The sequence below is a fragment of the Diceros bicornis genome, chromosome 22, assembly GCF_020826845.1.
Source record: "Diceros bicornis minor isolate mBicDic1 chromosome 22, mDicBic1.mat.cur, whole genome shotgun sequence".
Classification (NCBI taxonomy): domain Eukaryota; kingdom Metazoa; phylum Chordata; class Mammalia; order Perissodactyla; family Rhinocerotidae; genus Diceros; species Diceros bicornis.
Window position 1 is genome coordinate 23347678 of NC_080761.1, and position 23394 is coordinate 23371071.

At 36.8% G+C, this 23394-nt stretch overlaps 1 protein-coding gene across 2 annotated transcripts in view; it reads right to left on the reverse strand.

Annotated features, from left to right (window-relative positions):
* Positions 1 to 1857: 1857 nt before the first annotated feature.
* The window catches only part of CFAP95 (cilia and flagella associated protein 95), a 71319-nt gene continuing 49782 nt past the window's right edge, over positions 1858 to 23394 (reverse strand). The window contains exons 1-4 of one of the 2 annotated variants that reach the window (XR_009223433.1): positions 18706 to 19144; positions 18101 to 18158; positions 8197 to 8271; positions 1886 to 1946 (exon numbers count right to left, since the gene is read on the reverse strand). Coding sequence is in view for 1 of the 2 variants with exons in the window: in XM_058565692.1 (XP_058421675.1) it covers positions 1916 to 1946; positions 5742 to 5881; positions 18101 to 18158 (229 nt within the window). In the remaining variant the exon portion in view is untranslated. Of the gene's footprint in view, positions 1947 to 5741; positions 5882 to 8196; positions 8272 to 18100; positions 18159 to 18705; positions 19145 to 23394 lie in introns of those variants that run through there. The other variant, XM_058565692.1, reaches the window with a different exon arrangement.

A 23394-nucleotide genomic window follows, 5' to 3' on the forward strand; every position in this document is an offset into this window, starting at 1 on the left:
TTATCTAAAGAAATCCAAATCAATACAAAATACTTACACCTAAAAGATTTAGGTTTCAGAGTAATGTTGTAGAGTTCATTCCATCCAACATTCACTCATTCACTCATGGATGGCAACTGAGTACTTGGAATGGGACAAACCCTGGCTGTAATCTTTATTTCCATGCACCATTTTACTTGAGTAGTTTAAATACAATCTCTCTTATTTCATTCTCCTGCTAACCAAACCAGAGCGGATTTCTACGATTTCTAAGTTGATCCCTCATGGCAGACTCAGGTCATTTATGCAAAATGTGGTATTAGTCATTGTGACAATATAGAAGTCCTGCTAAAGTAGGTGAATTTTATTTTATTTTCCAGGTACCAGGCATTGTTCAAAGGTAATAATATGGCCATTAAGATTTTTTCCTTTCAAAAAGAAAAAAATCAAATGATGAGTACTTTGACATCCAGATTTGCATACTTCACACAACTGTCTACCCTAGATATGTTAATGAGTGTTAGGAGTGATTAAACTTGAATTTGTAGTCTGTGGAAGGAAAGGTAACTCTAGGTAGGTATCCAGTAGAATAGGCAATATATAAAGAATTAACATTATATATAATATACATATTTATGCATATAAAATATATATTTGTGTGTGTGTGTATATACAGACACATACTTGAAAGAAGCAAGAAATTATACTAAAACTCTGCTGGTGATTGCTTACATGGCATATCCACATTTTCTTTATTAATTATCATTTATCCACTCACAAAGTTTATAGTCTTTTCCATATTTTGCTAATCAAGAGTTGGAAGCTGTGCTAAATTAGTATTTATCATGAAATGCTATTTCATGAATTTATTTTTTAAAGAAAAATAATGAAAGTAAATTTAGCCTAGTTTGACCAAATAATTAAACCCATTCTCCGAAGAAATAAAAGTTCAAATGCACCTCAAAGATCAACTGAACCAAAAGATCAAAAGAATCTGCTATTTATGTAACCACGGGTAACCTACTTAAACCTTTGTGGGTCTCTGTTTGGTCGTCTGTAAAACAGGAAGGTGAGTCAAAACAACTGCTAAGATTTCTTCTAAATCTAACACTAGACGATTGGACTTTCCCATCAAACCCCTCAAGTTTCACTAAGATTCTGTTTGCATTTCTGCTATCCCATACACTCAAAAAATATTATCTTGAGTAAGGAAAAACACTATGCTGAATAAATAACACAGTGCAGCTAGCCACCATAGATAAATCAAAGTCTATAAACAGACACACTCCCCCCAACACACACACACACACACACACACACACACACACACCATTATTATAGGGCCAGTATTGCCCAAACTTCAGCCATTTGAAGTATCACGTCAAATCTGAGTACCACCTATATCTTTATCACTTAAAAGTGGAACTTAAATTAGCCCACTTTTTAAAAATTAGCCACACCCTAAGCAATCATAAGCTTGATTATGCTAGCTTTATGCATTTTTCCAATAAAAATTTAAATAAATACACAGTCCATAAATATAATGAAATAAAATAAAATTCCACCAAGTACCATCTAGAATTGTGTTGTATAGTGGTACACATACTAAACTTTGGAAAGTACCAGAGTAGCTTATGAAAAGAAGGATATATACACACTGGTCTAGAGTATAAGATTTTATTTTTAAAGGAACCTATTATAGTAACATTTCCACTGCATTTATTAGGATAGAAAATCATCAACTGTTACATCCATTATTAGAAAATCTGATTCCATACATTATTTTAAAAGGGGACAATAGGACCACCAGTTAATGGGTAGAGTTTTTGTTTTACATATGAATTAGCATAAATCCCACTCTCGTCATGCCAAGTGTTGATGCCAAATCTTTTGCAACCATTTAGATCTGTGAACTGAGAACGACATTTTCTGTGGACTATTGAATAATCATCTTGACAAGGATAATCCTATGGGGAGGGGAGAAAAGAGAAATAATATTGAATGGCTGAGATATATGAAAAGGAGTGATTTATAAAAGTTGATCTTCAATGTGTTAGTATTATCATGATCCAAGTTTAATTTTCAAACAATTGATTAATTTAACCTTTCAAATTACAAATGCTTCAATGAAAAAAATAGCTATTGCATTTATAAGTACTTCTAATTCTGAAAGGAGAATCTACTTCATGGTTGTTTTATTTATAAAAGTAAAAAGATAAATTATTTTACATGTAAAATTTTTTTAAACCGTAAATATACAGCATAAAGAACAACCTAAATTTTATGATCATCTACATAAGACCAAAACAATTACAATTTATCTATCACTCCATACATTTTTTTAAATTAATGTTATAATCATTCCAAAGAATAATATCTTCAGTTATATCTCTAACAATTGGTATCAAGTCATACTAGCCAATAAATACCAAGCTGAAAGATTCATTCCTATGAGAAACTTACCTCAGTCTAACCCAATATAATGTTTAAGGTATTTATCCTTAAAGCACTTCATAAAAGCTTCTATTGCAATAAAACAAGACACTATCACTGACCATTTCCCAAAGGAAATATTGATTCTTTCAGATTACATCAAGGGTAATGGCAGACAAGGAACATAAAGCCCTTGAACTGATTATCTAATTTCTGCTTTAAATTGGTACTAATTTTAAAGCACTAAGACAATATTGAAATCACCCAAACTATAAAACAATGAAAGAACACCAAAATAGTTCTGATCTTAGGTTGACTTTATTGAAAATAATTGAAAAATTTAACCATATGTTCAACCATAACAATCATTATAGTATCTATTTATTTACTGAGTGCCTATTATGGGGTGGGCAAGCTGGCTGAGTATTTATATCTTTTAATCCATAACAGGGCTCTGATGTAGGAATTACTACTTCCACTTTACATACAAGAAAAGATCATTTGCTTAAAATCTCAGAAGGAGAGAATTTAAAGAATGGTGATATTAAGTAACTCAGCCAGGACTCCAAACTAGTTGTCTGACTGTAAGACCCATTATCCCTCCAGGACCATCATGAAATTCTTAATAATTAAGAGATGAAAAGAAATATAAACAATAAAATCCTAAATCTACATAATATCTGTGTCACTTTCTATATAGTTTGGGCTTTTGCTTTTTGTTGTTGGGTTCTATTTCTTTTGGGGTTTGTGTGTGTGTTTGTTTTTGGTCACGTAGAGGCCCTTTAAATGAGATTTGAGCATCACTGACCCAAACTGCCCCCCAGAGGGAGACAGGATCTGCTCATTCTTACCCCAGCCCCAGTCAAACTGAAGAGAGCTTCAAATGTAAGGTCAACATGTTCCTTTAGCATCTCCTAGGCAGAAAGGATGACTTATTTTGATGAGGTGAGTGACGAGATTAAATATGATGTTTTAGGAAAAGGATTCTGGCAGCAGAAGTTACTAAAGACTGAATGAAGGTAGAAAGGACTGGATTCCGGAACTGTGAGTAGAATTGCATCTCAACAACTCATATGTCGTCAGTTGATAGACAGATACACAAAATGTGGTCTAACCACACAATGAAACACTATTTGGCAATAAAAGGAATAAAATACTGATAGACGCTATAGCATAGAGGAACCTTGAAAACATCATGCTAAGTGAAAGAAGCTAAACCAAAAGACCACACATTGTATGGAAATGTCCAAAATAGGTAAGTCCACAGAGACAGAAAGTAACTTTTCAAGGGAATGGGTGAGGCGGAGGAATAAGGAGTGACTGTTAATGGGTGTGACGGCTAATTTTATGTGTCAACTTGACTGGATTACGGGGCACTTAGATATTTGGCTAAACATTATTTCTGGGCTGTGTCTGTGAGAGTATTTCCAATGAAATTAGCATTTGAATTGTTGGACTCATAAAGCAGTTTGCCCTCCCCAATGTGGGTGGGCATTTTCAATCCACTGAGGGCCTGAATAGAAGAAAAAGGCAGAGGAAGGAAGAATTTGGCCCCTTCCTGCCTGATTGCTTGAGCTGAGATATTAATCTTATCCTGCTCTTGGTACTCCTGTTTCTCAGGCCTTCAGACTTGGACTGAATTACAGCACCAGCTTTCCTGGGTTTCCAGCTTGCAGACAGCAGATTGTGGGACTTCTCAGCCTCCATATTGTGTGAGCCAATTCTTTATAATAAATCTCTTTCCACATATATATATATATCCTATTGGATACAATACAAAGGGTATGGAGTTTCTTTTTGGGGTGATGAAAATGTTGTGAAATTGGTTGTGGTGGTGATTGTATGACCCCATGGATATACTAAAAATCACTGAATTGTACACTTTAAAAGGGTGAATTTTTATGGCATGTGAATTATACCTCAGTAAAGCTGTTATTTTTTTTAAAAGCGGCTAAGTAGGAGTAATTCTGAAGTTAGGAAAACTGGTTGAGATTGTTGCCTATTAACACACATAAAATTGAGTGCCTTCCATTATCAGAGGTGTATTGGTAAACCAGCTCTCCCCCCACTAAAAAAAATCCCCCCATAACTTATTTGTAAAATCTTCGAATTTCTGTGGCATAGATTTTCCCACTACGACTGACTTCTAGCTACCAAAGGGAGGTCAGTGAACATTGAATTGGGAAGACACGAGCATAATCAGCTCACGCAAACTTTGAGACATGACTCCAGCTCACCCTGATTCCACTTCTTCCATTTCCCATCGTGTAGCAGCCATGCAATTTAGGTAGACTGACCCACTCTCAGTTCTAGGGGCAGAATTTAACTGGCCTAAAAACAATCAGGATAATCTCACTCTACTCTCAATGATGGTGATTGATTCCGTGTCAGGCATGTGACTTGAGTTTATCCAAACAAAGTTAAGCCCAAGACTTTTGTTCAATGGTTTAGGGGAAAGAAACACTTCTTCCACTATTGGACATAAAGGAGGGAACACCTAGCCCAGGTTGCTACTGGCAGCCCTCCTACAACTATGGCATGAAACCAATGCCATAAAAGGCAGATCTGAGAGTCAATAAGTAGTATGATGACATTGCTGTTTCAATCCTTTCCTGAAGCCTGACTTTTCAGAAAATGTGAGCCAATAAATTGCTTTTATTGTCTGATCTGGCTTGAGTTGGGTTTTGTACAACCTACTAGAAGCATCCTAACTAATGTGTACCTGAATAATCTGCAATATTGGAAGACTGAGATACTGAGAGTCAGAGCAAGGAAATAAGTCAAAACCAAGGGAGCAGGGCAAATATAAATAGTAGGAGTAAAGACAAACAGTAAATTTGTGACTAAGCATATAATCAGGAATCAGAAGCTTGCAAATATGGAATAGGTGAACAAAGCAGGTTTTCAAAAAGAAGAATAAACTATTAGGAACCTGCAGGATATAATTATTATAAGAAAGCAGAGGAAGTATGTTTTTCAAAGTTTAATACAAAAGGCACGAAATAGAACAGAAGAAAGCAGTTGCACTAAGAACCAACTTAAAGGACCTTGATATTGACTGCGGCTCAGACCCAAAGCCAAACTGAGATGGTGGGAGGCTTGGACGAGCAAGTAATTTGGTGTACCACTCAAACTAAGTATACAGGGGGTAATCATTTCAAAATTATTAGTAGTTTTCCCCTTTCAGTGTGGGTAACCACCAATTTGCCCAAGGGGAGATCAAAATTTGTTTCAGAAAAAATGGCAAGCAAAGAGTAAAGTAATATCAGCTTCTAACATGCAAAACAGGATTTTTTCCAGCAAGACAATAGCCTTGTAATCCAACTCACAATCTTGAGGACTTTAGAATATCAATGGCCAAACCTGGAAGACTCAGATCATAGAGTTCTCCAAATGTACAGAAAAAATATCCTTTGCCATTAAGGCTTAACCATGAATTGGAATGGAGAGAAGGAAGATAGGGAAGAGTCTGGGGAATTGTAGGAAGAAGAAAATAAGGGAAAAGAAGGAAGTAGGATAGCAGAAAGAGCCCGATTTTGGTATTTCCAAATTTTGCTATCCCTACAGGCAGAGTCCCTTTGACCTGGATGGAGAGAAGTGCATTAGATACATAAGAATAATGGCAGAAAGTCATAGAGGGTCTCCTGGCCCCCATCCCTCATGAGAACTCTTGAAACAGACTACCTCTCAGGCTGCACTTTCATTTGCCTGGGGCACAACCCCATGCAAGCAGGTAAAGAAGCATGGTCAGGCAGAAAGAGGCTCTGAGAATCATCAATCCTGAGCCACTTTTGATATCCTGTGCCATAGACAAGATCCTGAAGTAGCTGCAAGTCCACAGAGGGGATTGCTAACAGGGGCTGCAGAGCAGAACATTGGAGCTGGGACTGAATGGCAGTCACAGAAGGCTTCCGTGGGATCTACAGTATCTGTGGGAGTGGAAATGAGGCTGAGTCATCCCAGACATGTCATCTGGGCTCCAACTAAGCCCAGAGAATCAGGTGGAATAGGGATACCACCCAGAGACCAGAACAGGCAGAGAACACCACACAAAAAAGCCTAGTCTTCTCCTCTGGCATCAGGATACTAAATCACATCCCTCTCTCCATATACCTGGACGCCATGTTAGGGAGAATTAGAGTTACTACTGCTGCATAACAGGCCAACCCATTGATAGTACATAAAACAATAACCATTTCCAGATTCTTTGGGTCAGGAATTTGGAAAGGGTACAGCAAAGACAGCATCTCACTGTTCCACAGTATCTGGGGCCTCAGCTGGGAAGACTTGAAAGCTGGAGGCAACTTGTGAGCTGGGGCTAGAAATCTCTCTCATTCCAACTGGTAGTTACGCTGGCTATCTGCTGGGACCTCAGCTAGGCTGTTGACTGGAACAACTACACAGGTCCTCTCCGTGTGCCTGTTTGGGCTTCCTCATGCATGGTAACTGGATTCTAAGAACAAGGATGGCACAAAGAGAACCAGAATGTAACTGTATTGCTTTTTATTGCCTACCCTCAGAAGTCATATAGCATCACTTCCACCATCGCCACAGTTCACCCAGATTCTAGAGGAGGTAACATGGACTCTGCCTCTCAACGGGAGGAGTGTCAAAACCACATTATAGGAGCATGTGGGATGGCAGCACACATGTTGCAGCCATTGTGAGAAAATAACAGTCTCCCACAGGGAGAAAAATAGAGTGTATTGAGGTTCCCAACACCACCACTAGGTTCAACGATTTGCTAGGAGGACTCACAGGACTCAATATCTACTTGTACGTGAGGCTATGATGTAGTCCAGCAAACAGCTACAAAGCAAAATCAGCAAAGGGAAAGGGCACATGGGTTGAAGTCCAGAGGAAACCAAGTGCAAACTTCCAAGAGTCTTCTCACAGTGAGTCACATAGGATGCGCTTAGTTCCCCCAGCAATGAGTTGTGAAATGCTGTCTATTGGGGGAGATTTCTAGAGACTCAGTAGCCAAGGTTTTCCTTGGGGGCTGGTCATGTAGGCACTCTCTGCCTGGCACATACCAAAATTTCAGACTCCCAGAAGGAAAGCAGGTGTTCAGCACAAACCACATTGTTTGCACAGTTTAGGCACAGGGAGCCATTCTTATTAGGGAATTCTTATCCAGAAAGCCAAGTTTCTAGATGCCAACTAGGGCCAACCTTGCAAGCAGATTTTTAACGAATAGCAGTCTCAGTTCCGCTATGTTAGCTTTTTTCTGCAAATGGGATGAGAGAGGATCTCTGAGAAAGTGAGTTTTTTTTTTTAAAGGAAATTAAACACTTCCTATAGGAACTATTTAAATTATGGAATCAGACTAAGCTTTAAATGGATTGAAGAGTTAGTATTTTCCCACTGGTAGGGGGTTCGGGAAGAAGGCCAGTTATTAGTTAGACACAATTCCTCTGCATATGTGAGTTGCAGACAGTTGCTATATTTTCAACACCCTAACATAATATTTAAATGTTTGTTCAACATCTACTTAGTGGGGGTGGTAAAAAGTGTTTAGAGATTGTATACAGAAACAGATTCATGAATTACCACACGGTGTTGTTGGCTGGTCCACTATTCTGGTGCTACACAGGCCCTGAGTTCTGACAAAGTTCCCTTAACATAGGACAGTTTTTTCTGCAAGCTTTTTCTGAGCCCTTGATGGAGATGAGGGCACCTGGAAGAATGTGTTTGAGGTGTGGAACGGGTGGGCATCAGCACACAACTGCTTATGCAGAGCCAGATTGGAAGAAACATTTCACAGGAAGACCTTCAAGGACTTACCTGGCTAACTGGGGATAAAGAACCAAAGACGATCCACAGCTTCAAACCTGGATGGCTGGGAGAGTTTTAACATCACTAAAAAGAATAAGAAAGACATGGAGATGGAGGAGGACTTGTTTCAGGGGGGAAATGATGAGCCACATTTTAGACATTTTTAATTTGAGATGACAGCAGTATAAAATCTTTGTTTGGAAGGTGGTACTGTGGGACAGATGGCCTGAAGAAAGGTCAGTGCCCTATGCACAATAGTGATCATTGGCCAGGGGAAAATACCTATAAAGAACATTATTGAGACCATGGATGATATTTGAATATGGACTATGGATTACATAATTACACTGCACCAATTTTCCAGGTTGAAAACTTTACCATAGCTAAATGTCCTTGTTCTTAGGAAATACACATTGAACTATTTAAAGGTAAAAGGCACAGTGTCTCCAGCCTACTCTCAAATGGTAAACAATTGGTGACTCTGGGTAAAGATTATATGGGAGCTCCTTGTGCTATTCTTGCAACTTTCCTATAAATTTGAAATTACATAAAATAAGTTACCCCAAAAAAGTGATGGTTGGGGAGCCGTGGGAGTGGATTAATTCTCTGAGATTGTGTAAAATGAGAAGAAAAGGGTACTGGGGCCCAAATCTTAGGGACACCCATGGTTGGGTCCATAAAGAAGCCATGAAGGACAGAGAAGGAGAGAGTGTTGCAATGTCATAGATTCTGAAGGGAGAGGGAGGTAGAAGAATGCAGTGGTAGCCAACAATTTCTCACTTTCAAAGAAGCATCGCAGAGCGCAAGACCTGACAGAACACAACCAACTGTAAGAATCAGTCTCATCATTTTTGAGTGTGTTGTTTCAGGGAAGGGTTGAGAAAGTGGAAAGAAACATCCTTATAAAAGATGGAAAAGAGTGTTAGAGAAAGGAACGCTGAGGGCAGACAGGCCCTGTAGAAATAGGCAGCACTAAAGATGCAGCAAGAGAATCATGATGGGGAAAATCTGCCTTAAGGTTAAGAAAGCTTTCTTCTTCCTTTTTTTCTCTTTCTCTTCCTTCTTTTTTTTAACAGATCACAGAAAGACAGGTTAGGATGTTACAGGAGGATCCTCTTGGTGAGTGGGTCCCCCAGTGGACCCTCCCTTATTATGAAAGACAAATGGAATATGGTTCTACCACCTGTGTCAGTAAAAAGTATCAATGTATTTTTAAGCGATGGGTATCTTACTCTTAGATCCCTATCCCCTCCCCACCCCCATCCCTACCGCCCCTTGGATGCTATATTCTTACTCTAAGCACCATTATCTCCCAAACTTTTTTCAGAATAAAATGATGTTGATGTTTCTTAGTCAACCATATACCCAGTCCTCACCTAGTTTTTCCCAATCTTCCAAGGGACTGTTTCATGGTTATACTTACTCTTATTTGATTTCATCCCTTTTCTTTAGGACCTTTCATTTTTGATAGTTTTATTTTTCAAGGTCATCTTCAGCTTTAGGCCTGCCTTATGGAACATCAGTAACTCTGCCTAATCTAATATTATAATTTGAAAGCATAGTCTCAATTCCTTCATCCAGATCATCCATAAAAATGCATAATGGGCTATGTTTCCTGGCCAAATCAGTCACTGCAAACTAACCTTGTGTCCACCATTACAGAAAGCTATTAGCCACCTGGCGGTCATACAGCAAAGACCGTTCTTCCCTAGCATACCTATAAGTGTGCTCATTTGGGATACTCCATTTACTCTTAAAAAGGTATTTGAGGCAGCAAGTTTATTTATGTGAATGTCACATTGGATGGAATGAAAGTAGATATAAAAGTAGATAGCTGTGATATTTTGTTTCATTACATATCATGTATAAACTTCCTTAGCACTTATATGCACTTGACTGAAGACTTGCCCACCCCTAACAAGGTTGTATTCTAAGCACACATGCAGAGTGATGTGGGAGGAAAAGAACAGTTCCTCTACAGCCAAATCTCCTTTATCAACCCTGGGATCACGGGAGATAGGCATCTCAGACAGATCCCTTCATTCATTTCCTTCACCACTTTTAAAATGATTTCATGTCTATTGGATATTTTTTCTCCCAGTGATTGCATTACAGACATAGAGTAACTGGAAAATATAGCTATAATAAACATGTAACTAGTTGGATATGTTTTTGTTACATATTTAAGAAACATTTACCCCCTTTTATTCGATAAGATTTTACAATGGAAAGCATTTGTAACAAATACAGGTAATACAACTAAAGGAAAATAGTCATGGTAAGTGCAAGGAAGTTAGGGTCATAGAAATAAATCTAAATATCTATATCATTGCATCTAGTCATCACAAAGACAAATATGGAGATCTATATGAACAATCACTTCATCAAATAAGCTGACTTTTAAAGATTGATATCATACAAACTTTAGAATGGCCAGCATCAAAAACTAAGCAATTCACTATTAAACCTTAGCTACTGACACATTTTTCTTTTCTATGCACAAATTTTGATTGGTCCTATCATTTTAATTATATAAAAAATAAATATCATTTTTCTTATTCTTCAGTCTATATTATGTGAAGATGTCTGCTACTGTTTATATTTATAATGGTGTAGTTAGGTATAAATTTGAGGCCCAGGTTTTTTTAAATTTTTTTTCTTCTTTGCAAAATCAGATATGTTCACTGTAGGAATTAAAGATAATCAAAGAGAAGAAAATAAAATCTCCCACAATCTCAAGTTCCTGAAATAGAACCGAGCTTTTATGACGACACAGAAACAAAAAGGAGATCGTGATTACTTAACTTCAGAAGGCAATATAAGATAAAGGTATAGTTTTAGAGGAAACAAGGTTCTTTCTACGAAAAGAACCACAACACTAAAACATACTTGAGAATCTGAGTTTCCTGAGAATCAAGACCCACAATTTCTCAACTGTTGGTGACATATGAAATGAGCAGGAGTCAGAATATTTATCTCCTAATTTCCAAGTAGACTTGAACTAAATGTCTGCCAAGGTACTTAATCAAAAAGATTACTTGGTCATAAACAAATAACTATTAGGATGGGATAGGATCAAAGAGAGAGAATCAAATCAAATCAAATCGTAGAATTTGAGAGCCAAGAGTTTCTAAAGAGTACTCTGTCTATATCAAAGAGCATTCCCAGAGAAAACAGACCAAATAGGAGAAAGAAAGAAAAGGAAGGAAGGAAAGAGAGAGAGAGAGGGAGAGGGAGAGGGAGAGAGAGAGAAAGAAAGGGAGAGAGAGAGAAAGAGAGAAAGAGAGAGAGAGAGAGAGAGAGAAAGAGAGAAAGGAAGAGAGAAAGGAAGGAAGGAAGGAAGGAAGGAAGGAAGGAAGGAAGGAAGGAAGGAAGATAGGAAGATAGGAAGATAGAAAGGATATCTATCATACCTATCTCCTATTTGTTCTATTTCTATCTCTTTCTACCAGCAACTATATATTTTCCCTCAAAAGGCAAATCCTATTGTATCAGCTGGGGAAGCTGTGGAAGCCCTGTGGAGCTATATGAGAACTGCCAGCAGATCCTGAGGTTGAAACTGGGGCCTAGAAAATGTGGTCCCTTAGTGCTGGCAGAATGCCATGAGACTCAGAACAAAAAGTGTCTGCCTAAGAACTACAAAATCATGCCTACATGTATACATATAAGGTCAGCACACATATGTACAACATACACTGAGATCTTTCAGGTATGATTTCAGGTTCGGGAAGGCCACCATCTCCTTCTGAACCCAAATAATAGAGGGCTGTTTCCGTGGTTAACTAATGCCGGTTAGCAGCGTTTTGGAACACCTTGACATTGATGAAAAAATACGAGGTACAACCACACGACCCCTTCCTTCTTCTCCAATTCCACCCCCCCACCACTACCTCATTTGCAGAAGAATCTAAAACTCTCTTTCACTTCATTTCAGTCAATAATACATAATAAGATAAACATATTAGCAAATGGCCATTATTCTTTTGTTAGTAGATATTGAGTCAGAACATTAACAGGACAACAAAGAGAAAATTAAATAGTAGATATATTAAGATGCAGTAAAAAGAAAAGTAGTACTAATAAGTCATGAAGATATATCATGTAGTCTGGAACATTACCTAGTTAAATTTCAGCCTTAATTTTCTGGATAAAAGTTTGGAAAAACCACACTTTATTCTAGACCACAAGGCTTATACATGATTATTTCACGTGGCCAGATTTACATTGCACAACCTTTCATGCTATTATGTTTTTAAAACAGAATCACACACAAAAAAAAAGAACAAGAAAAAAGGAAAAGGACTGTGTATGCTGGGATGAAATTAAGGAAGATCATGTGGACACAGAATGGAGCAAAGATACAAAGAGAGGGACTTAAAAAGAAGTGGGAATGAAAGTCAACGTAGTTCAGACAAGTGATATTTCCGACGGAAACCTCAATCTATTCTAGATTCACTTTCTGTCCCAGCTCTTAGTGTTTTTCAGCAAGTCATTCTTTCGCTTATCTTCTTTTTGAGGCCCCTGGTAGGCATCCCTTCCTAGGAAGCAGAAAACTAAAGGCAATTCCAGCCTTTGGTGAGTGTCTGTCATGTGAAGGAGCCTAATTGAACAATAACGGGTTTCTAATGATGCTGCCCACCTCTGACTCCTAGCCAAGGTGCACTGTGGTCTGGGATGATACTCAAAGTATTTATCAATCAGTACACACTGGCCAGTCAGAGTGGGCCAGTCTTATAGGCCCCTGGTCAGGCAGATGTTAAACTTCCAGAAGGTCCAGGCTGGGCCCAATCAGCCATGAGGCACAGGTGGCTAGGGCTCACAGTACTTTTAGGAGCCCACAAAAATGTTTTCATTTTCTTTAAAATCAGAATTTTCAAAATAAATATAACAACAATGTGAGTATACTTAGTGCCACTAAATTGTACAATAAAAAAGGGCTAAAACAGTAAATTTTATATTATGTATATTTTACCACAATAAAATAATGCAGATGCCATTTTGAAAAACTAACTCTATTAAATGATAGAGACTTATAGCTAAGCCAGGAAATGATGCTGGTAATTTAATATCCACAAACATCTCAGGGCAGAAGCCAATGGCAGCTACTGTACAGAAAATTTTGCTTAAAATAGGATATAAAAGTCCAAAAGTATTTCCCAGAAAAAAATGAGTATTACATGGTTTAGTTTTGTGTGATAACATTCATTGGTATATTTGTAATAATTTCAGGAGGGTTAACAGTAACGTGGTCACATAACATGGCCATAAAATACAATAACATAGTCATAAATAGGCAAGGAGACAAACAGTGTAAAAGGGAAAAAAGATGGGTAATCTTTACAAAATGCCAATGAGAAATATAGCCTAAGAAACATATTTCTGTAATAAGCCTTTAAATCCCCTCCCAAAACAATACAATCCAATTTGGATTATATTTGTCTTTATACTGACGCAGTTGTAAAATATTTTGTTTAATTTTTTTTCTTTAATGGAAGAAAGAGCTCACGAAGGGGCAAGTGCTTAGGGCCCAGGAAAGCCGTAATGCAATCCTGGGTCCTGGGAGTCCAGGGGAGAGGCTGAGGCTCTCTACTCAAGTGGCAGGGTTCTGGGGGACTCAAGGCCACAGCGAATTTCCAATCAGCACAGAAATATCGCTATTTTAACAATGCTATATCCATACCAGTGCATAGAGCCCGAGTGGCAGGACAGGCCAGTTTTGCCGTTGTTGGGAATGATGTTAAACAGATGTAGCCTCTTTTCTTACCTACTATGCAACACTGAACAGACCCCTCGTGGTCAATTTGGAATGCATGCCAACTTTAAAACATAATTCTCTATTAAAAACTTCCTCAGCTTTCGATCCCTGAACGAACTAGGATATGCAACACTTTTTGGTTTAAAGCTACTCATATGCCTGGAAAGATAATTCAATAGGCAGCTCTATTTAGGAAAACAAAATGGTACTTCACACTTGATAATGACCAACCAGATGTACTCCAATGGCAGCTGCATGCCTGGGAGGAGCCGTTATCCTCCAAAGTGCTCCCACTGAGGGACTGGTGATTTGATTCAGTCTTCGGCCCCATTCTTCTTTCCTGCTGTCTTGTAGGTTGATTTCCAACACCCATATTTAGAATCTAACCAATGTTCTGGCTTACCATTTTTTCACCTTCTCAAGTTAATGACTTTGATTCCACTATAGAAACGCACTACCATGGCCACATCCTGGGCTCTGTCATTCCTCAGAATTGTTTTACATCCAAAATTCCAACAAATTCCAGTATATCCCATTTGCTCATTACCTCCAATTCTTCTGGTTCTCTCACTCCTTCGTTACTGCCATGCTTATTGTTCTTTTTTCTCAATATTTTCATTCCCTTGACCCTTCAACTTCTTGAGTTTGCTAGTCCCTGCCTGAACTAATTCTTTTCCTTACTCATCCTTAGTATATTCAGTCGACTCTCCACCATTATCCTCAGCTACTTAGCCCCTGTCCTAAAGGCTCACATACCTACAAACAGGCAGCCTTGGACCAATCCTCTAACGTATCTTCTCTGCAACTTTTCCTCTATTTTAGTTCTTTGGGAGAAGGATGGTGAAGCTTTTAAGAGAAGATATTTTTCATTGAAATTGGGATGAGCCATAATAAGTATCCAGCTTAAGAGGTGGAGTTCTGAAGAAGTGATTGAAATGATTGGAAATGATTTCATAGCTTCTTAATACTCTGTATTTCCTTACTTACGTCTAGAGCTATGGGGTGATAACTTGCATTCCCTTTAGACTTCCTATAATGCTGTCCCACTTTATGCAAACATGAATTAAGCAAATGCAAGACACTATAATATAAAAATTAATAAGGTCTCAATTCATACACAAAATTTGAAATAATATGAATCCAAATACGTTAAGATTTCTTCAGGAAATACATAAGTGCAAAGGCAGTAGCCTCCATGTATGGTGAACTGTGTTTATGCTAAGGCCACATGGTGAAGTCTCTAGCAAGTAACAATTATTCTCCCTCTTTTGTCAGTATTTTATGAATCAGACACTTGTTTATGTGCATGGTAACATCTATGTTGGAGTTCAGTCATTAATCTACTATTATTTAACCATCCACTGTCATTATAATTTAAAACATTTTTTGTATCCTATAACAATGTAACTCAAGCATTCATTAAATGGAGGTGCTAGAAGCAATGCTAAAAACACACCGCAAAATCAATCACGTTGGCATGGAACTTAGAAGTGAATGAACAAAACTCTAAATAAAGCCAAACAACGGCCATGGCATGCTGTGCTGCTCATGTGGAAACAAGCAACATGAGAAATAGTAGAACTAATGCTGAAAAAATTAAAATCACAAATATATAACACAATGGCTAAAGATTTATACACCCTGAGAATACATCCCACATTCTTTATATTTATGCCTATGGGGAAATTAGCCCTTTGAATTTTGCAAATTTTTAGTTATGTCTTGCAACTTCCTTTTGTTTAGAGATGGAGTTAAATCCCATGTATACAAGGAAATGAGCCTGAATTGCATTTTTAAATGATACATTTGTTTCCTTGTAGTTTTTCTGATTATAAACCATCATAACATGCTGCATTGGAAAATTCTAAAAAGTGTAAAGATGAAGCAAATCACCTAGAATCTCACTATTCAATGGCCAACTTTATTAGCATTTTGACAGTTCCTTCAGGTTTTTCCCTCTACATTTTTACAGAGCTTAAATACACACTCAATTTTGTATCTTAAAGTTTTTATTAACCTTAAATAAAAATTTACCAAGATACTAAGAACTATCTATGGACATTATTAAGGCTATAAAGTATCTTATCATATGATTATAACATATTTAATTAGTACTGCTCCTAATACTAAAACATTAGGTACTTTCCAAGTTTTGCCTTTATAAATAATTCAGTGATGAGTTTCTTTGGATGTAAATTTTATCCCTAGTTTGAATTATTTTTCTTTGGAGAAATTTCTTAGAAGGAGAATTATTACATCAAATAGTATCTTCATACATATTGCCAAATTCCTTTCCAGAATGATTAAAACAATTTACATTCTTCCTGGCAACAGATAAAAGTGCCCATCTCACCCCATCTTCACTCCACTGAGTATTATTATTTTTTAAAATAATGCCAATTTTATTAGCAAAATAAATCTTATTGTTTTAATTCAAATCTTTTATTATTTGTAAATTGGGATTTTACCTATATTTATTAGCTAGTTAATTATATTTCCTACTTTGTATATATGTCCTTTGCTCATTTCCCTAGGGTCTTAACATTTTTCCTGCCAATATATATGAGTTCTTTGTGTACAAGACACATTAACCCATAGGCTATCATATTTGCTTTTTTAATGGCTTGAATGCTATTTTTTAATAAGAAAAAATAAATAAGAATATAATATATAATGAAGGTAGTATCATGAATCCTTTACTTCCCTAAATTGGTTATGCCACCATTTCAAAAAACTTTTGATTACACTCAATCTGTTTATTCTTTCAAATAATTCTTAGAATCTTAGAGTTGTTATAGAAAACAAAATCCATTGGAATTTTTATTATAATTATATTAATTTATAAATTTAGTTTATAATTAGTTTTCCAGTCCCCTAAAATGGTAGTTATTCCCCTGTATTTGAGGTTCTGTCTCTGTTATCTTTGGGTGCATATTAAACAACAACAAAAAAACTTAATTGATTCAAACAACAATTTATTATTCTCCTCTTCTTGGAATCTCTCGCGAGTTGCAATCAGATGGCAGCTGGAGCTGTAGCCCAGGCTCAGCTAGGCTGGACGTCCAAGATGGCTTCCTCACTCATGAGTCAAGCTCATCAGTGTTCCTCCTCTCCCTCCAGCAGAGTAGCCTAGATTTCTTACATGGTGGTTCAGGGCTCCAAGAGTCGGAAGCAGTCTTCTTACAGCTAGCCGAGATCTGGCACAGGGTCACTTTTGCCGTGTTCTATTGATCAAATCAGTCACCTGACAGTCCAGATTCAAAAAGTGGAAGGATATTCACCTCTTGCTGGGGAAGTGGCCTGTGCAAACAGGAAAGTCTGCCATCTTTGGAGACAAACTACCACACCTTCTTTATTGTGTTTGATCTAGAATTTGATCTAGAATTTTCCTCATAAAAGTATTGTAAATTTGTGTTGCTATAGTAACACAAATTTGTATTTTTTTCTTTTACACTTTACTAAGCAGTTAGTGCTGATATGAAGGAAAGATACTGTCTTTGATATACTTATTTTGTGTTCAGTCACCTTACTAAGTGGTCTTATTCATTCTAATAACTTCTCAGTTTAGTATCTTGGTTATCCTAAGAAGATAGTCATACTATCTGAAAACGAAGATGACTTTTTTTCTCCTCTTTTTCAATAGTTAAATCTCTTATCTATTACACCGGTTAAGACTCCTAGAACAAGACTAATAGGAAGCCGCCTTGTGTTGTTTCTGTTGTTTAATTTTTTAAGTACAAATATGTTGAAGTTATAAACTGGACATATTTTACCAACACACACATTTCCCAGAGCTAAATTAAGCCACTTACTTTTATGTCTCAATGCAATACAAATGAATAGAAAGGTAGGTTCTTATTCCAGATAAATTGAATTCAGGGAGGGGACAATAAAACAAGATGAGGAAGAAAGTAATATATTTTGGACACTGCAATATTTTCTCCCTGAAATCTATAAACTTCCAAAAATAAATCATAACCATAAAACATTCCATTGACTCCCACAAATAGATAATATCTCTAAATAAATATAAAACATCATAAATCTCAGCAATTTGTCCTTTCTTCCCAAGCTTGACTATTTACACTAGATGTAAAGAATCATTTTAAGCACATAAATAAGTATTAGAATATGGCTTTTCAGCCCTCTTATACTCACAAGTGGCTGATAATCATATGGTGGAGCATATTCTTCAGCGTATGTTGTCAATGTACACCTAAGAGGGATAAGTCAGTATTTGAGAAAAGAATGGCTCCAAAAAGAAAGATCTTTTAAATTTTTAGTGGTATAACTTTACATGAAATAAAAACATTTCGAGGAGGATTAGCCTCAATAAAAATTCCAAAACCCACAACTATCCAAGGCCTTATTTATGTTGTCACCTACTACTAGCAGGGGGTCCTTCCTTCAATTACTTTCAATTCAGCACTACCTACTACTCTCCTGTACTAATGATATGCTACTAATCCCAAATCCCTCAATTCAAGTGCATTCCAGACTTTTGGGATTCTCTTTACCACCCACTTTCTGCCTCTCAAACATTTTTGATCCTAGGCCACATGATCTCTGCTAGATGACAACTGAAAAGATAACAGAAGATAACTAGGTGGACTGAGATTACATGGCTTCCCCAGCCTCCACCGCATTAAACACACAGAAATCCTAGATGAAATACATCCTCCCCACCAACCCCCCCCAATCTATATGCACAGCCAAACTCAAAGAGGAAACTCTGAGGTGCTAGTAATGAAGAGGATACTCACACAGAATGAGTGATGTCCCATTAGAATGTCCCATTAGATGTCCCTCATTAGAATGATATGGAGTGATTAAACTGATGTCCCAAGGCTGGGTCTGGAGTTTGAACTGCATATCAAGGGTAGGAGACACAGCCTTGGGTTTCACAGAAGGCAAAGAGCTAAATTCCTACTTACAGCCAGGAGTCTGTAAAGGCTCTACCTCCACATAAAAGAAACCAAAGAAACTCCAGCCACCAGTCCAGGGAAACTTGCAAGAAAGTTTCTCTCTGTTTGGAACTCAGGGTGGGGGAAAAAATTCTTCTCCTATGAGAAATTAAAGCCCTACTTCTGTTCCTGGCCAGATTATGGGACTAGATGGTCAAAGAAACTCCTCTGAGAATTTCGCACCTAAAAATATTGGGTACAAGGAAATTTAAACATTTTAATGTATGGCTGAGCTGGTGGGAAAGTAAGAGAATTCAATGAGTAAAAGAATTCCAAAACAAGAAGACAGTCCAACTCAGAATGGTTACAGGTGCTAATATTTACCTGGTGGTAACCACCAATTCCTGACAGGTTTTCAAGGTGTGGTTTCCAGAATAGCATCATTAGCATTACCTGGAAACTTCTTAGAAATGCAAATACTTGGGTCCCACTCCAGATCTACTGAATTAAAAACTCTGGGGGTGGGGCTCAGTAATTTGTGTTTTAACAAGACCTCTAGGTGAGTCTGATGCACACTAAAGTTTGAGTACTGGCAATTAAAAGAACAAAAATTAGAAGTGTAACTTTCAAACCAGCAAATGGGATTTTTTTTTAAAGACCAACCTAACAGAAAGTAGGAAAGGAGAACAAAAAGAAGAGAAGAAAATCATTTCTGCTCATAAGACAAATTAAAATCATAGAAATGAAATTAAATATCTTTGCAATCACAATGAAAGTAAAGGGGTTAAACCCATCAGTGAAAGTATTTTCTCAGCCTTACACTGAACATCAAATTGTATTATATAGTCCAACTCTGTGCTTTTATACCTAAAATAAAATTATTTTCAAAGAAAGTTTGAAAGTAAAAGAATATAAAAATATATATCTACAAGTGTTAACCAAAAGCAAGTTAGTGTTCTCATATTAATATCATATGTAATCAACTTTGAGTAAAAAATTATTAAAGATTATTACCTACTGATGAAAGGAACAAGTCACCAAGAAGATACAACAATACTAAGTCATTAAACATAACAACACATAGAATATGTCGAGCAAAAAATGACAGAATCACAAAGACAAAATGACAAATTCACAGTCATAGAGCAAGATTATGACACATCCCTAGAGCCTTTGGTTCCCTAAATCCAAATCTCTATATACCTCCTCCAAAACCAGACACATCAACAGCAAAGCAAATAAAATCACACAATCGTCTATGTGTAGAGCACAATAGAGGCTAGAAAAGACTACAAACTTCAGTTTACACGTAGTTGGGAAAATAAACCTGAATCAGTAGAGCAAGATATGGAGCCCATGCTGGAGCAAAATCAGGCGGAGATTACATGGAAGAGAGAGTGGCAAGTCCCTAGTGAGGATGGAACACAGGGGATCTGGCCCCCAGAGAGATAGCATCCTTCCCTGATGGGGAAATAGTGAGAACAAGTCTGAGACTAGAGGATTTGAACACTGGCTTTCCAAGAAAGAGGCTTGGAAAGTATGCAAGACCACAATGGCAGTCTTGGAAAAGTGCTGTTTCTGGGTAAGTGGGGGGCAACATGCAAGATAAAGAAAAATAAGAAATCAAGCCCAGAAATTAAGAGTCCTAGAACCACCACTCTTCCAAAAAAGATGTCATTAATGAAATAAAGTTCACTTCACTATTCCAACAGAAGAGGGCAATCTTGAACTAAGATAGTGAAGAAACTGCTCCAACTTCTAATTCCCTCTCCATAGAATCACCTGATTGTTGCTAGTCCAGGAAAATTCAACATACTTAAAATGAACAGAAAAGGGTAACAATACTATGAGAAGAAAACAGTAAATGAGAATCAAAACTAAACTGATGAAAAGCTTCCCCAGACACTCCCAAACAGTCACAGAAGTACTCCGTCAGCATTTCTATTCAATGGTGTACTGGAGATTCTAGCAAATGCAGTAAAACAAGAAAAATAAGCATAAATATAATAACTAGAATGCAACAAAATTTTCATCTTCCACAGATGATAAGATTGTCTACATTAAAAAATCCAAGAGAATCTACAAATCATAACAACAGTTTCAGGAAGGTTGTTGGACACAACATCAATATACAAAAATAGTATACCCATATACCAGCAACGAGAAATTAGAAAGCATAATTAAAGTGGTAAAATCCCATTTATAATTGCAATACAATTTCTAAGGTTCTTATAGGAATACATCTAACAAGATTTATATTTATGGAGAAAATTATAAAATTTGTTGAAGGACATAAAATAACTCCTCTATTTATAAATGGATGACTCAATATATGTTACATATGTGTGTGGGTGTATATAATTTCTAAAAGGTTTACAGTCTGAAATTTTATATATAGATCTTGATTAAATTATAATTTAATACTTCCATTGATCAAAAGACACCATAAACAGAGTTACAAGGAAGCCATAGATTAGAAGATATTTATTATAAAAAGATTAGAACCCAGAATAAATAAAAAATTCTTACAAATCAATAAAAGACAAAATCTCATAGAAAAATGGACAAAAGTTATAAACAGTTGAAGACACCAAAATGGCTAATAAATATTTGAAAATAAATTCAGGCTTAAAATTTAGTCTTAAATTCAGGAATTAGTGAAATGCAAAGTAAAACAACATCGAGGTACCACTTTACATCCATTAGATTGGTAAAAATTAAAAATCTCTATACTGTTCATAAGGATATAAAAAATGAGTATATTCATACACTATAACAGTGACAATATCTTGCAAAATTGAAGGTGCACATCTTTAATACCTAGCAATTCTATTTCTGAGTATACAGAAACCCTTGCATATACTGTCAAGGAGACATGTATAAGAATATTCAATGCAGCCTTATTGTAATAGTGAAAATTTGGAAGCTAATGTCCATCAATAGGGTGGATATATTGGATGGCTATTTATGTCATGATAAATCATTTCTCTAAAAAAACATGATGAAAATACATAAAAATATTAACTTACATTATGAGCAGGTAATGAGTAGATGGATGTTTGAAAAATATTTTATATGGAAATATTGCATAATCTTAAAATGGAAATATTCCATAATGTTAAAATGTTTAAGTGTTAAAAGACGACAATGAACTTGTTTCCCTACTCTCTTCTCATCCAAAGTTATGATTCAAATGATATGATTATCATTCAAATATCAGAGTGTTGCTTTGGGCAGGCCGGTCTTGCAAGGCAGCAGTGCGCATCTCTCAACTCACTTAAAGTAGGCAGAAACCCATTCCACCCACATTTGGGTCCTCCTCCCTCTCTTTATTATCACCTCTTAACACAGAGCTTGATACAATGTAGGCACTGAAAAATATTTATTGAATAAATAAAGCAATAAAAATAAAATTAGAATATAAAGAGATGATTTATTACAATGAGAATTCAACATAAATAGAGGTGGAAGATTAAAATATTCACTTATCTTTTTGAAAAGGCAATGTGGCTCTCAAAATGGAAACTTTTATAATATTGAATGATGACTTTCAGTCAGTTATAAACTGTGATCTCCCTTTTTTTAATCTGAAGAACAGGGTAATAATCTTTAAGTGATATATTTCATTAAATTTGAAATAAGATGGTCTTTTGAGAATAAAAATGTGGAAAATCAACATGGATCTTCCTTGTAGACGTCAGCTTAAGGCTGTAGCCAAATATAGAATATTAAAAAAAGAACAAGTCCGTTGGAAGAGAAATGGCCTTCAGAGAAACTCAGGAAGCCAAGAGGTGAGAAAAATAAGGGAGGCATTGGTGCTACTCATTGGTCTGGGGAAGAGGTGTCCCAGCTCATAAATAGACTTCTCTGGTTCTGGGAACAAAGCTGGAGTACACTAATGTCAGTGCTCCAATCTGACTTATGGCAGGCAATAATGACTTTAATTCATTGTCTGGAACCACCAGGAGCAAGGCTGTACCATGTGGCCCTGCTCTATCACTCCATCACTACCCATAGCTGATAAGTCCAAATATCAGCCTCCAGCCCATGTCCAGTCAGGGCTCTCCCATGGGATTTCTTAATAGAGACCATTAGGAAAGGGTCAGTCACTCTCCTGTGATGAGAACCATAAGATGTAATGTCCCTACCTTTAGAGGGAACAAACAAAGGCAACAGGAAAGAATCTCGAGATTTTCTAGTCCTGATTCCAGCAGTCTCTGAAGCCCAGCTCTTCCACAGACTTTCCCAGGGTTCCATGAGGTACTCCGGTACTCTTTCAATAAACTCCCCTTTTCGCCCAAGATAATTGTAATTGTGCGTCTGTCACTTAGAACCGAAAGAGTCCTGACTATTACAATCAGAGTCTGAAGCCGTTGATCATTGTAATCATATAACTAACTCTTCTCACTCTGATTCCAAACACACTGAGCAACATTCTGATTATAGTTTGGCTTTCTATATGGTTTTTTACCAAGAGACAGAACGCTTTTAAAAAGGTGAAAGATTTACACGATCTGAAGAGAAGCCAGAGTATTGAAGATCCTTTTA